Source organism: Eubalaena glacialis, chromosome 12, assembly GCF_028564815.1.
Source record: "Eubalaena glacialis isolate mEubGla1 chromosome 12, mEubGla1.1.hap2.+ XY, whole genome shotgun sequence".
NCBI lineage: Eukaryota > Metazoa > Chordata > Mammalia > Artiodactyla > Balaenidae > Eubalaena > Eubalaena glacialis.
In genome coordinates, this window is record NC_083727.1 from 95847587 (window position 1) to 95862220 (window position 14634).

At 38.8% G+C, this 14634-nt stretch overlaps 1 protein-coding gene across 6 annotated transcripts in view; it reads left to right on the forward strand.

Moving 5' to 3' along the window:
- Positions 1-14634, forward strand: part of RIMS1 (regulating synaptic membrane exocytosis 1) — a 469742-nt gene that overhangs the window by 400054 nt on the left and 55054 nt on the right. Inside the window, exon 27 of one of the 6 annotated variants that reach the window (XM_061206793.1) lies at positions 5263-5498. The exons of 4 other annotated variants lie outside the window; for them this stretch is intronic. In XM_061206793.1, coding sequence (XP_061062776.1) covers positions 5263-5498 — 236 coding nt within the window. The remainder of the gene's footprint in view (positions 1-5262; positions 5499-14634) is intronic. One more of the 6 variants, XM_061206792.1, reaches the window with a different exon arrangement.

Genomic DNA, 14634 nt, shown 5'->3' on the forward strand with positions numbered 1-14634 from the left:
AGTTAACTGTATGAGAATTATGTAAGTACTCATGGGTCTACGTAGATCAATCAGAACGGGAGCTCTGTTCAGTTAATATCTGTCTGCCCAAACCACTATCCCTAGGGTGCAAAGAAAGTAAGAGATTTTTTTCACCAATTGAAAAGACTTTTTTCTTATAAATTTATTTATTTTATTCATTTTTATTTTTGGCTGTGTTGGGTCTTCGTTGCTGCGCGTGGGCTTTCTCTAGTTGCGGCGAGCGGGGGCTACTCTTCGCTGTGGTACGCAGGCTTCTCATTGCAGTGGCTTCTCTTGTTGTGGAACATAGGCTCTAGGCATGCGGGCTTCAGTAGTTGTGGCATGCAGCCTCAGTAGTTGTGGCACACGGGCTTAGTTGCTCCGCAGCATGTGGGATTTTCCCGGACCAGGGCTTGAACTTGTGTCCCCTGCATTGGCAGGCAGATTCTTAACCACTGTGCCACCAGGGAAGTCCCGAAAAGACTATTTTTTAAACACAAAGAGAACTAGCAGTTTCAGTTTTATCAACTTTGACATAGACAGAAATTGACACAGAAACCTAACCCTAGAGTTTAAAGGGCTGTTCTTTAGTGTGGACAAGACGTTTTCTTAAATGATGTGAACTTTTGTAGCATGCAAACGACCAGACATGCAAAAAGCCAAACAAAGAAGATTTTCTGTCATCCGTCACCCAGCTCTCAATTCACCCCTGAGGTCTGCCATCCAACAGATTTCATCCGTAGACGGATTCCCTATTGTTGCTGCTACTGGTGAGGAACGTATTATCCATCACAAACAGAGCAGAAGAGACAGATATACCAAGAACCAGAACCAGCAGCAAACAAAACAAAACCAGAGTCAAAAAAAGAAAACAGAGACTGAAAGTAATGTTCTGTTGCCTCTTGATATTAAATCCAGGAGCCAGGAAAAGGCATCCTTGGGCTCAAAGCCCTCATGGGGCACCCTGCTCAGAGGTCCAGCAGAAGTCCATCTGGGCATTTTGATGGGACCTCCAACACTCTCAAAACATAATTCTCAAAATTAAAACATAATTGTTAGAAAAACAGATAGGAAATGTCAAAGTTTTAACTCATTAGTGAGAAAACTGACAGGATGACATGTTGGTTCCTAAGATGATGTACGTATAGACATACATATATAGTCATTGAAAAAGAAAAGGGAATGCTGAAACATTATTCACTTCGATTCAAAACTGGATAATGTTCTCTAGATCAGTGAAACCCTAACCTTGAGATTATCCTCACTACTAAGTTGTGGTTATTTGCTCCTTATCAGTTATCTTCAAGTTAACATCTAACTTTTACAGAGTTATAAAATTTTTGGACCATAATTATTATGAGTAAATAATAAGTCAAAAAATGTTCCATTCCCCTAGAGAGTCAAATGCCCTTAGGCCCTTAGAGAGCTTATTAGTTAATCCTTTAAACGTGGCATTAACATGTAAGGCAATTTTTTTCTTAATCTCATTTCCAAGTTTAGATACTTGGGTGATTGGGTGATACTGGGTGATTGGAGTGTCTTTAATGTGACACGGAAGTTTAGAGAAGGAGCAGTTTTTCCCTTGGGTTGAACACGTTTTTGAGAGCCTTATCAGACAAACCCAAGCAGTTCACAAGTAGGTACGTAAATCTAGAGTTGAGGGCTGAGACAAGGTGGAGAGAAGCCCTGGGAATCAGCAGCACATAGAAGGATGTAAAGCTTGGGACCAGATGACACATCGAGGGAGCAGGTCTCATGTGGGGAATAGAGGTCAGGGTTGGGAGGGCTGAAGAGCTCCAGTGTTTAGCGGTGAAAAAGAATAAATGTCCAGCCAGGAGGCACTAGGTGGGAAAATCTATGAGAATAAAGCATCTCAAGATGAAAAGAATCAAACGCTTTGTCACATACATGGTGTATTGAGAGGTCAAGAGGGTAAAGACTGAGAAATGACAGGATTTTGCTACATGGAATAATTGGTGACTTTGATGAAAGGAAAAGGCTATTGGGTGAAGTGGCAGGGACAAAGCCTGCTTCCCTTTAGTCCAGAAGAGAATAGAGAGAGAGGACGTACAAACAACTCACATTCTTCAGCAAAAGGTCAGTAGCTAGGAGAGGGGGTGTCAAAGAAGAAAGGTGGGTTTTTCATTTGTTTGGTCTTTAAAGATGGGTTATATCACAGTCTATTTGTATAGTGAGAAATCACTTTTTTTAACTGCATCAGTTCACAGCAATGGGAGGGATGCTACAAACATTAGTGATGCATAAGGTGTGTGCTGATATAAACTATTCAAATCTTAACGTAACCGATACAAAATATATCAGAGGACTGGGAGGCAGCAGTCATGCTTCTACGGAGACCCTGAATAGCTTTACAAGGCAGAAAGCTTTACAGTGCATCTTGAAGGATTCAGGCACATCTAAATGACAGGAATAGTCTTCCAGGCAATGGAAGCAGGACAAATAAAAGGCTAAGAAATAGGAGAGTAGAAGTAGATTTGTGCTAAGACCATGACCTTCACATTGATTTAATTAATCTGGCTGGTTAGACCCCCCTGCAAACCTCTCCCCTCAGTTAGGTAACAGAAGAATGGAAAATGCCCTAACACGTTCCACTTAAAATATGGTGTTCTAGATTCTTCATGAAACTATGCACTGTCCTCAGATCACATAAGAATACTCTTGAGCTTCTAAACAAAATATTTTATTTTTTGAGGAAAAACTGTCTTACTTATTCACAAAACTTTTTTTAACATAACTTCTTAATTCACCCCCCGCAAATGGTAATCATTTGCTGTATAGATTTCTCTAATTTTTTTTCAGAATTTTTATTTGTTGACACTGTAGAACATTTCATGGCTGTAATTAAGTATCCATGAAAAAATCTGTGAATCTTCCTAGCTCATCTTGAATACATTTTCATAGTAGAACTATTATAGAAAACATTTCCCTGTTCTTTCAAACTTCTCTATAACCTAAACAACACTGTCTAAAATTTCACAGTAGTTTTTTTTTGTGCAGTGATTTTTAAAATACAGATGGAGAGTTGTGATGTAATTCTGTTTTCACGGGAATAATGTGGAGAAAACAGTACATGTTAGTTTATCCATACTTTACTGTAAATGTAAAAGCAAGATCACCAGAAGAGAGGTTTTCAATAACCACTGTGGTGAGTGTGCTAAGGGGACTGATGAGAGATGAAAAGCTCGCAGGTGTTTGATTGAAGATGGATATTATGATGGTGAAGTTGACCAAATGCTGTCATTTCTGTATATCCTTCAGCAGAATTGTACTAGTAAAATAGTAGAAAAAGCAGGTACTAAGAGTAGACTTAAGGAGGGTGGCAGAGTTAGGAAACACATTCAGATAAATGGGTGAGAACACGAAAGAAATTGACCGTAATATTTATCTGGAAAGAAAGTCCACTAAAGTTGGGAATATAAACCCCACAGGAATCAGTGTTGAATTGGTCGTCTGTAAAACTGTCCTCATTACTGTTTGGAAAAGGAGACTGCGTAAAACGCATAGCAAGATTACTAGGCTTGCAAATGGCTTTAAAAACTTTTGAGTTAATGAAAAGATGATTAGAATAAATTGAAAGAATACGAATACCTTATTATTGTCAGGTGAATGTTGACGTGGACCAATTCAAGAAACGCAGCTAGGGATTAAGCATTCCAAATTATTCCTGTCAAATCAGGTCCCAGTTTCCATCCACTGTCGCTGAAGGGATCCTAAGGTCCAAGAAGTCCTGTCTTTTCCATGGATTCCGAGCCCCTGCACCAATTTTCCTTTCTACTGAAGCACTCATTGTGTATATGGCCACAAACATGTTATGTGATCCTAAGACTTCCTGTTTTATTGTTTCTAATCATATTAGGGTTTATTCTGATTTGCGTATGAAATGTCATCACTTAAAGAAGCTATATTCAGTAATATATTTCATTTTCCAAAGAAGAAATATAGAAAATCAAGATGGTGGTAAAGGTCATGTGAGCCAGTTTTTGCAAATATTTTGAGGACACATAAAATTAAGAGGGTCATTTCAGAGATATCAAACAGGTCTTTATTGGCCGAAAAAAGGGATAGTCTAAATGGATACTATAACTGCATATGCAGAGCAATTAAAAAGACTGGAAGAATCCTACCATCCCTGGCCACCTCCCCAGTTGCCTGCCCTACCTGTAACTCTGACTCACAGACACTCATGTACTTTGGCAAATAGAAAGGATATTTTCCCTCAACCTTCTATGGTACCTGAAACTCTCAACAGTAATTTATTCATTTGGGAGAGAAGTACCGTGATCTATTCAGATAACCTGATGCAATCTCAGAACATAGACAAGTGAGTTTTGCAGAAAAGAACAACAAAAAAAGGAACATCTGGACCCAGAGCCTGTGAGTTCGGAGAGTTGAAAGTTGAAAATGAGAGGAAACTTACGTGGAGGCGATGGTGCAGGAGGGGGTGAGGAAGGAGGAAGGAGAAGCAGGGCTTGTCTCCTGAACAGCATTTCCGAGAATCACTCAGCCTCAGATAGCGAAAGAGACGCCTCTAAGCTGGAATCCCAAAGAGAAACCAGAACAAACACTGGTTTCATTTTTTTTTTTTTAACATCTTTATTGGAGTATATTGCTTTACAATGGTGTGTTAGTTTCTGCTTTATAACAAAGTGAATCAGTTATACATATACATATATCCCCATATCTCTTCCCTCTTGCATCTCCCTCCCTCCCACCCTCCCTATCCCACCCCTCTAGGTGGTCACAAAGCACAGAGCTGATCTCCCTGTGCTATGCGGTTGCTTCCCACTAGCTATCTATTTTACGTTTGGTAGTTAAACCTTGTCGTGTGGCAAATTAAGAGTATCCATTTTGAACGATATTTTTTCCTCAGGAATGTATATGAACTTTTCTCACTGATTGAACTATTTTAGCTTTTCTCTGAAAGTAACAGAGGAATTATTTATAACATTTGTCACTGACACCTCCCCATCTGTAGCCTCGGTTGCATTTCTTTTTACTATCTTCAAAGAGTTTATAGATGATGCTGCCTTGAAATGCTCTTGTTTCAAGGCACATCTGGTAAATAAATACTGGGGGCGGTGATGTGACCTTAGAATATTCATAGCTGTAGGACTACTTACTCAGCCGGTTTTTCCCTCTAAAATTTTGCCCGGATTATTTCAAAAGAAGTTAGATTTAAAGTTTTGATTATGCTGACCTGTAATTTATGGATGCATATATGTTTTTACTTTGTAAATATAGTTCATTTACCCCTAAAATGCAAGGCAGACGGATGGGGACTTCAGGAAGAGCCATCACCAAGAGCACAAGCGTGAGTGGAGAGATGTACACACTGGAGCATAATGATGGCAGTCAGTCGGACACGGCTGTGGGCACTGTTGGAACAGGTGGGAAGAAAAGGAGGTCCAGCCTGAGTGCCAAAGTGGTTGCCATTGTGTCTCGAAGGAGCAGAAGTACATCCCAGCTAAGCCAAACAGGTGAGTGAAGTGAATTCAACTTACACGTCTCAAGTTCTCGCTGGAGAGACGAACGTCAACCTTCATGCTATGGCTTGGGATGGGATTGTACAGTGTATGGATTCTTCTTTACAAAGAACGTTTGTTTCTCTGTTTCTGGAAACCTGTTCCATGTGTGGGGTTTTGTTTTTTTTTTCTGTACAGCTGTCTAACCAGGTATCATTTGTCAATCCCTAAAGTGGTCAGGTATTTTGTGAAAAAAAAAAATAACGCCATGTTTACAAATATGCAAGGAAATGCAAAGAAGTAGTAAAGAACCAAATTGATGGAAATCCAAGAAAAGCAACAGGATTCTCCTTTTCAAAATGTTCCATAATACAATTACTTCTAATTTAGGCTATCTCCATATTGTTTTAGAAAAGAAGGTCAGTTGTGCAACTTGAAATACAGTCTTCAGGGGGCTGTGTGAATGTAATAATTGAACTGTGACTGTTCTATTTTCAATGCAAGTAAAAACCCAGCAGTTATTTTTACTTTTCAAAAATGGGTCAGTGGATTCATGCAAAGAATAATGTCAATACAAATTTGAGTTTCAAACATTTTCTACTGCTTATAAATCTTAAAAGCTTTATATCCTCAAGGTATATAGAAAAAAGCAAACAGAAGGGAGGATGATTATTTGTGTATTATCAAATACAAAAAACTGCCTAAAATTATATGACATTTGATTGTACATGTTGGATAATTCATTACTAAGCTTAGCACTATGGAAAATTGAAGGTAAGTGAAATATTGAACTGATTTAAATTGTCAGCACCTGTTTCTCCTGCCATAATCTTAGTTCCGTTTATTGTTCCTTAAGAGCGAAAGTCTTGGCACAAAATTTACTTAGACTAAAAAACTTCCATGAAATCCTTTTTATAGTTAACTTGGCATCCTGGAAAGTACATTTGTTTTTTGAATTTTGCAATTTTATTTTTTTTTTTACAGCAGGTTCTTATTAGTTATCCATTTTATACATATTAGTGTATACATGTCAATCTCAATCTCCCAATTCATCCCACCACTACCCCACCCCCCCGCCGCTTTCCCCGCTTGGTGTCCGTACATTTGTTCTCTACATCTGTGTCTCTATTTCTGCCCTGCAAACCGGTTCATCTGTACCATTTTTCTAGGTTCCACATATATGCGTTAATATACGATATTTGTTTTTCTCTTTCTGACTTACTTCACTCTTTATGACAGGCTCTAGATGCATCCACGTCTCTACAAATGACCCAATTTCATTCCTTTTTATGGCCGAGTAATATTCCGTTGTATATGTGTACCACATCTTCTTTATCTGTTCATCTGTCGATGGGCATTTAGGTTGCTTCCATGACCTGGCTATTGTAAATAGTGCTGCAATGAACATTGGGGTGCATGTGTCTTTTTGAATTATGGTTTTCTCAGGGTATATGCCCAGTAGTGGGATTGCTGGGTCATATGGTAATTCTATTTTTAGTTTTTTAAGGAACCTCCATACTGTTCTCCATAGTGGCTGTATCAATTTACATTTGCACCAACAGTGCAAGAGGGTTCCCTTTTCTCCACACCCTCTCCAGCATTTGTTGTTTGTAGATTTTCTGATGATGCCCATTCTAACTGGTGTGAGGGGATACCTCATTGTAGTTTTGATTTGCATTTCTCTAATAATTAGTGATGTTGAGCAGCTTTTCATGTGCTTCTTGGCCATCTGTATGTCTTCTTTGGAGAAATGTCTATTTAGGTCTTCTGCCCATTTTTGGATTGGGTTGTTTGGATTTTTAATATTGAGCTACATGAGCTGTTTATATATTTTGGAGATTAATCCTTTGTCTGTTGATTCGTTTGCAAATATTTTCTCCCATTCTGAGGGTTGTCTTTTTGTCTTGTTTGTAGTTTCCTTTGCTTTGCAAAAGCTTTTAAGTCTCATTAGGTCCCATTTGTTTATTTTTGTTTTTATTTCCATTACTCTAGGAGGTGGATCTAAAAGGATCTTGCTGTGATTTATGTCAAAGAGTGTTCTTCCTGTGTTTTCCTCTTCCTGTGTTTTCCTCTTCCTGTTTTATGGTGTCCGGTCTTACATTTAGGTCTCTAATCTCTTTTGAGTTTATTTTTGTGTATGGTGTTAGGGAGTGTTCTAATTTCATTCTTTTACATGTAGCTGTCCAGTTTTCCCAGCACCACTTATTGAAGAGACTGGAAAGTACATATTTTAAATTATGCCTTCTACTGGACAAAGTGACAAATAAATTAGAGATAGGGAATTTTGAGCCGTTCAAAAATTGAACTAGTGCACACAGCTGTTTATCAAAACAGAGGTTTGTCTCTCTGAAAATCACAGGATTAGAATGGCCCTCGATTAGCCAGCATTTCTGGTGGTAATTCCTCTCCGCCATCCCATGGGGATGAGCTATTCATTGTGAAGGAGAATCATTTGTCTTCCTTGGGCTCAGGTTTCTTCCTCAGGAGTAGGAGTTGTTTTTCATTTCTTTTACTTGTTTTGTTTTTGACGGTGGTACGTCTTGGTTTCTAATGTTGGTGCAATACATGATGCTTTCCAGTGTGGGGTGTGGATGGACTTTCATCACCAGATTTCAGATTACTTTATCACTTGGATGATATGGAAATTCTCTTTGATGTCCTTTTAGGGAGCCAGGGTTTCCTGCAGGTTCGGGGATGGCTTATCTTCTTCCCCAGCCTCCACAGTCTGTCTCTTCTCATTTTCCCTGTTAGTTCCCTCTCTATCATTCCCTGGTTGAGTAGAATTACATTTTCTTAGAATAAAGCACAGCAATAATTAAACATAAGAAGTATACCTGAGGCACAGCTTTGTAGGTAATAGATTCAAATGATTGTTATTGAAACACTCAGCCCCTTTGCTTTGTTAGTTTAAATTTTATTCCAGTTACAGGCATTGCTGAATTTCGAATAATACCTACCTTCCCAAAAGTTGCATTGTTAGTAACATGCATGGAATACCCCACTTTCAAAGGTTAGGTTGCAATATACAGGAGCGAAAAGGATTACAAAGCCAAGATAACAAAATAGTTCTAGCCCAACGTGACTCAAGGAATAAACTCTGACTTGCTCTCTGGGGCTCGGCTTGCCTATTTATTGGGTGGATTGGACTGAAAGTCCTCCTCTGAACTTTCCAGATATAAGAGTTTACGTTTCTCTTTCTACATCATAATTGTACCTTTTATTTGATAACCTGTTTTCTCATTCTTCTTGATCTTCCCAAAGCAAGTGGCCAATGGTGACAAACCTCAGTTATCACTGCTCTTTATTTCACTGGATGCCCTGGTTTTTCTCCCTATTCCTTCTTCTACAAGTGATTTTTCCCCCTTTATCAATGATTATATGTCCTGTCTCCTGTGAAGAGTCACAAAAATTCAGAATTCTCATTCTAAGAAATCTTGTTTTTTATTAGTTCATCTTCTGCATGAGATCATCAAATCTGTATTCCAATTCGTCCTTGCCCAAGAAATGCTCCTTAATTTTAATTTCCTATAAGAAAGCCTCTTGGATGGCCTACTTTAAACAAGCGTAGCACTGTCACAAATCTGAATTTCCAGCCCTTCCTTTCAGTAATACCACAGTTTTTATAGTTACAAACCCTTAGAAGAGTTTTCTTCTTTCAAAAATTTTCACTCAACTCTCTCTTCCCCAGACCCGTCATCCCAGAGAAAACTATGTGATATTTGTCCGATTTTAAGAAACACTAATATAATTGATTTAAATGTCTTTAGTGTGAAGAGAATCCATTAATCGCAAACTGGTGAGGCTTTTCAGGGGGCCTTCTAAATGCATGGATAATTAAGACAGATTTTTTAAAATTTATTTTATTGGAGTATAGTTGATTTACAATGTTGTGTTAATTTCTCCTGTACAGCAAAATGATTGTTTTTATATATGTATGTATATTATATATTCTTTTTCATATTCTTTTCCATTTGGTTTATCACAGGATATTGAATATAGTTCCCTGTGCTCTACAGTAGGACCTTGTTTTTTATCCATCTTATATATAATAGTTTGCATCTTCTAGCCCCAAACTTCCAATCCATCCCTCCCCCACCCTCCCCTTGGTAACCACAAGTCTGTTCTCTGTGTCTGACTCTGTTCCTTTTTTTGTAGATAAGTTCGTTTGTGTTATATTTTAGATTCCACATGTAAGTGATATCATATGGTATTTGTCTTGCTCTGACTTACTTCACTTAGTATGATCATCTCTAAGTCCAACCACGTTGCTGCATATGGCATTATTTCATTCTCTTTTATGGCTGAGTAATATTCCATTGTGTACATGTACCACATCTTCTTTATCCATTTAACTGAGACAGCTTTTCTAATGGTGTCAGTTAATCAAAGATTGGGAAGAGGCAAACAGCATTGCTTATCTATTAAAACAAGCTGAGTGTTCTATGGAATAGCATGTATTATGTTTAATGTAAATGTTCACTTGTGCTTAATGTAAAAAAAGACTTTAACTAAAGGTTTCTCCGGCGGTGAGTCTCGGATCCACCCCATGCGCCCTGGATTATGGGCTCTGTCTCCTCTGCCACACAGATGATAGATAATCAGGAAAACAAGAAGCATTTAGAAATAATGCTTAACCAGCTCTGTTTAGAATGGGAGATTTCAAGCACATCATTTTTCTGTTTTTGTTTTCACATAGCCACAAGTTTGCTCACAGAGTATATTTGATTCTTTGTTCAAAATAATAAGTAAAATTTATTTCCAAAACTTGAAAAGCATGGTAAACTGTGTATACATATATATTTATATAGTAAATTACATATGTGATATATAAATGTATAAAATTTACCTTGCTTTTCTATGTAATTTGTTGTGTGCTTCAATATATTTACTGTGCTTTTCAATTATATATAATTATTTATGTGGAATATTCCAAGTATAAATAACATTAATATTTTAAAGTCACCTTTACAACAGTATTTATTCATAATGAAAGTAGGAATAAATTTGTTAATATATTTTTTAACTAGGAGAGTGACAGAAACAGGAAAGTTTCCAAAAATGCTACTGCTGGTAAATGGCTTCAAGCAATCAAGCACATAACTCAAAACCTGTTCAGTACACAGATACTGAATTAGATTGAAAAGGGCATGAGGTATGGAAGGAGAGGGAAATTTTAAGAAAAAGCTCCTGATCCAGGAGCTTCTTGGGACTGAATGAAGCTCTGGGTAAATGTAGGGCCAGGCTTTAGGATGTGAGTGAGGTTTTAGCCTTTGTTGGTTTAGATGCCCGGCCTATATAGTGTGAGGTTTGCCTCACTATGAATGAAGGCTTTATTGAGAACAATCATCCCTACATACACCCTTGTAATTACCTACAAGTAAAGATAATTATGATAATAAGTATCATAAGAATGATAAGTATTCATGTGTCTAAGTGACCAAAACCAATAGATTTGCATTTCTAGAGCTGTTTCCATGTACCCCTAAGTTATACGTGTACACGTGTGTGTGTGTATAACTTCCCTCCATGATTGATCACAAAAAAATTGTGATTAGAACTTTTAGCTTTTTTGAAGAAAACACCTATAAATGTAAAAGCATCGTTAGCACTATAGGCTAGAAATTACTTCATTTACTTTATCTCATATTGTTGAAGAACTGTATCTCCAGGATTATACCAGGGACAGTGGGTGTTTCAAAATTAGAAGTATCGTCCCCGATGGAAGGAAATCATTCACACTTGAAATAAACAAGAATCAAAGAACTAAATAAGAAAATGTAAAACCAAATGCCAAGCATAATAAAACCCAGTGTACCAAAGGAAGTGGGAAGACAAATTGGTCAAAGGTCTAAATTTCCCAGGATAAGAACACATGCAGAATTGGAAGCTAACTGTAGCCTAACCATTTAATATAATCATTATTTATTATATCATTAACAGCTGATGATACTTTAAGTAGATTAATATCATTTTTTCCTACATACTCGCAGGATTTGGGTAGTTGTGCACTGATTAAATTATGAAAAATGTTGCAGGACTGTGTTATACTGTCAAATAATTAAGAGTCAATTATCATGTACTAAGAACATACTAAAAAATCACTTCTAAAAAAAACATACTAAAAAAATCTTTCTTTAAGAATAGATATTTTGTGCCTTTCCAACATTTCCCTCCATCCACATTTCTTTTTCCCCTGTCCAAATCCTTTCCTTCAAGACCTGCTCAAGATCCTCTACATCATCCTCTGTTATTTCAAGATTTTCTAGTGTCTCTTTTTCCTCTGAATTCCTATAGATCCTGACTTCACTGTCAACTTGCTGCAAACACAGACATTTTGGGGCCACTCCCATGAGCAAGGTAATAAGGATATAATGGTTAAGGAAAAATATCCCACATGGACACAGATTAAAGAAAAAAAAAATTTCAGTGACTTGGAAATGATTCAGTGTCACTCTCAGTAGAGGAATCTGAGTCTGTATATAAAAATACCTTCCAGCCATGTTACCTTTCTGGTATATTCTTCCTCTTGTCCTGTGTTACACCAGGGTGTGTGGAGCAGGGCCCAGGTCCCTACAGGCTCCACAGGCTCTAGAGACCCGGCTAAGCCTTCTTCTGCCCTCCTGATCCGGCACATTTAGCATCATCTGTTCTAGGGTTTAGGCATTTGCAAAAGACTGAAGATTTACTGGTGCCTTCCCGCTGCCCTGTTTTCCTGCAGGAATCCCTGAATCAGGGAAGCATAAAATAATTTTGTGGAAATTATTAAGAGGCTAATAATTTTGTGGAAAGGAGAAAAACACAAATAGGTATTTCAATAAATTTTCAACCCAGCCTATGAACACAGTTTGGCTAAAGCAAAGGTGTATGAAAGGGCTGTCATGGGAAATACATTTAGGAAAAAGGGTTGGGGCCAGGTCTTAAAAGCCCTGTAAGGGTCTCTGCTCAGTGTTTGATGGAGAACCTTTAATGGAGAGGATAGAAGAAAGGAAGCTGTGTTCCCAGAAGCTCAAGCTGCTAGATGTGCAAAATCAGTGAGGAAGCAGAAAGGTCAGGGTGAGGCTAATGGATGAAATGAAAAAATGTGATGTGGGTGGAGAGGGAGCCATGGAGGTAGACATGGATGAGCTTATTCAGGAAAAGGCAGGGCCTGAATGAAGAGAGGACAAGGCGAGATGCCCACATTCAGGAATAACTGGTGAGGGAATGGGAGGGCAGGGTGCAGGATCCAGGAGAAGAGGGAGTGAGCAGAGAGGAGCAGAAACAGATCCCAGGGGGGAAGGGATTTCCCAGAGTGGCTGCTTAATCCACAGAAAGATGGAAGGGGCCGGGGAGTGGAATAAGACCGCTGGATTTGGGGCCAGAAGGGTTGCTCCTGACATCAGTCTGCCTGGAGCCGTGAGGAAGGATGGGTGTGCCTCAGTGTGGAACGACCCACCAGGGGTGGAGCCTCTTCCTCTCTCCATTCGGTCCTCATTCCCCCTGGGCCCATCGTCTCAGAGACTTGGGATGGGGCTCTTGTCCTGGGTGGGAGCCCACGAGGATGGGGCTGGAGGGTCTACAATGGGATAGAGCGAGGGCTCCCCCGCCACCTTATTCAGATGGGTGGGGCTGGGAAGATGCCTAGACAGGCAGCTGTTATGAACGTGTCTTCAGAAAACATTCAAAGGAAAGAATTCAATGTGAACAGTCTGTCTTTCATTCATTCTACCAGCATTTCTTAAGTATTTTTCATGTACCAGACTCTGTAATTGAGGTGGTATTAGGAGTCAATAAGGGGTGGGGCTGTGTGTGCGCACTTGTGTGTCTCAGAACAAAGGGGCTCTGAGTGTTCTTCTGGGATGACGTGTGGAAGGAGCACCTTTAGGTGAAGAGATGGAAAGATACAAGGTACAATACAAAGAAGTTTAAGGAACGGAGCAAAATCCCAAAGAGCAAAGGAGATAACTTAAGGACGCAAGGTTATTCTTGGAGAGAGGGAAAGATGGTTCTTTCCCTGAGTTGATAGAAAAGAGGAAATGTTGAGATCCAGAGGCATATTGCAGTGGAGTCCTGGAGCCAAGGGAGCGCGTGCCAGGGCCATGCGGGTGGGGAGAGAGGGTGCAGGATGAGCAGCGTGGTAAGACATCCATTGGTGTGGATTAAAGTACAGCCGAGCTACGCCCACGTTCCACCTGAGTTTGGATGATGCAAAATCTCTGAAAGTAGCTTTAGGAACACCTACCGGGGTCCGTGTCACCCCTGCAGGTGTCTGGTTCATCTTGGCTCTTATGTCTTTCAAGTCTTTCCCCAACTTTCTGCATCGCCAAGTCCTCCCAGGATTTCTGAGACCATAGTGGAGTCTTTGAGATCATGGATTCTGAGATGAGATTTAGTTAGATCTAGACTCTTGGGTTCATGTTGGAAGTTCACCTGTCTGGAGCTGCCATCTACTCCTTACTTTGACTCTTTCCATTGTGAAATTTAGTCTCTTTGCAGGAAATGAAAGCCCTGCCTGTTCTCTTATCTATTGTTATTCCCCCTTCCCAAGGCAGCGAGCAGATCTTTTTCTTACTCTTACTCAGAATATGGGTCTAAAAGACATTTTTTTTTGCTTTGGCAATTTATCTCAAGGAAATTAATTATTTCATTTTAATCATGGGGATGAAACATTTCAGAAGGGCCATAGAGTGTTGAAAACTATATAGATAGACTTCATTATCCTACAAGATTATATAGGCAAAAACATAAGCATTCTAAGAGTTTTAGCTAGACTTATGGATATTTGATTTCAAAATAGCTTAATAAGAGTTAATGAATTTCCAAGGCATATCTCTAACTTTTCAAGATGAAATCACAAATAGAAACTAACAAAAATGCCCTCGTTCCACTGTCAAGAAAAGAATAATATACGTAAAACTCTGACTGTAACCCACTTATACCTAAAGGGATAGTGCTTGAATAAGCTAATTTTCCCATGAGTTCAAGACATTATTTTTAAATTTACATTGTCCTAGGCAATAATCATTTCAAGAAAATGTCCAAGATTTTAAATCCTCTTCTGCTGATCTTTTTTCAGTTTTCTTCCTCAAAGTCTCACAGTTAAGGCAAGTCAGAAAATAAACCAAGTGAGCGCCAGCTTGGACCTCGTACTTTCTTTACCTTGAGGAAATGA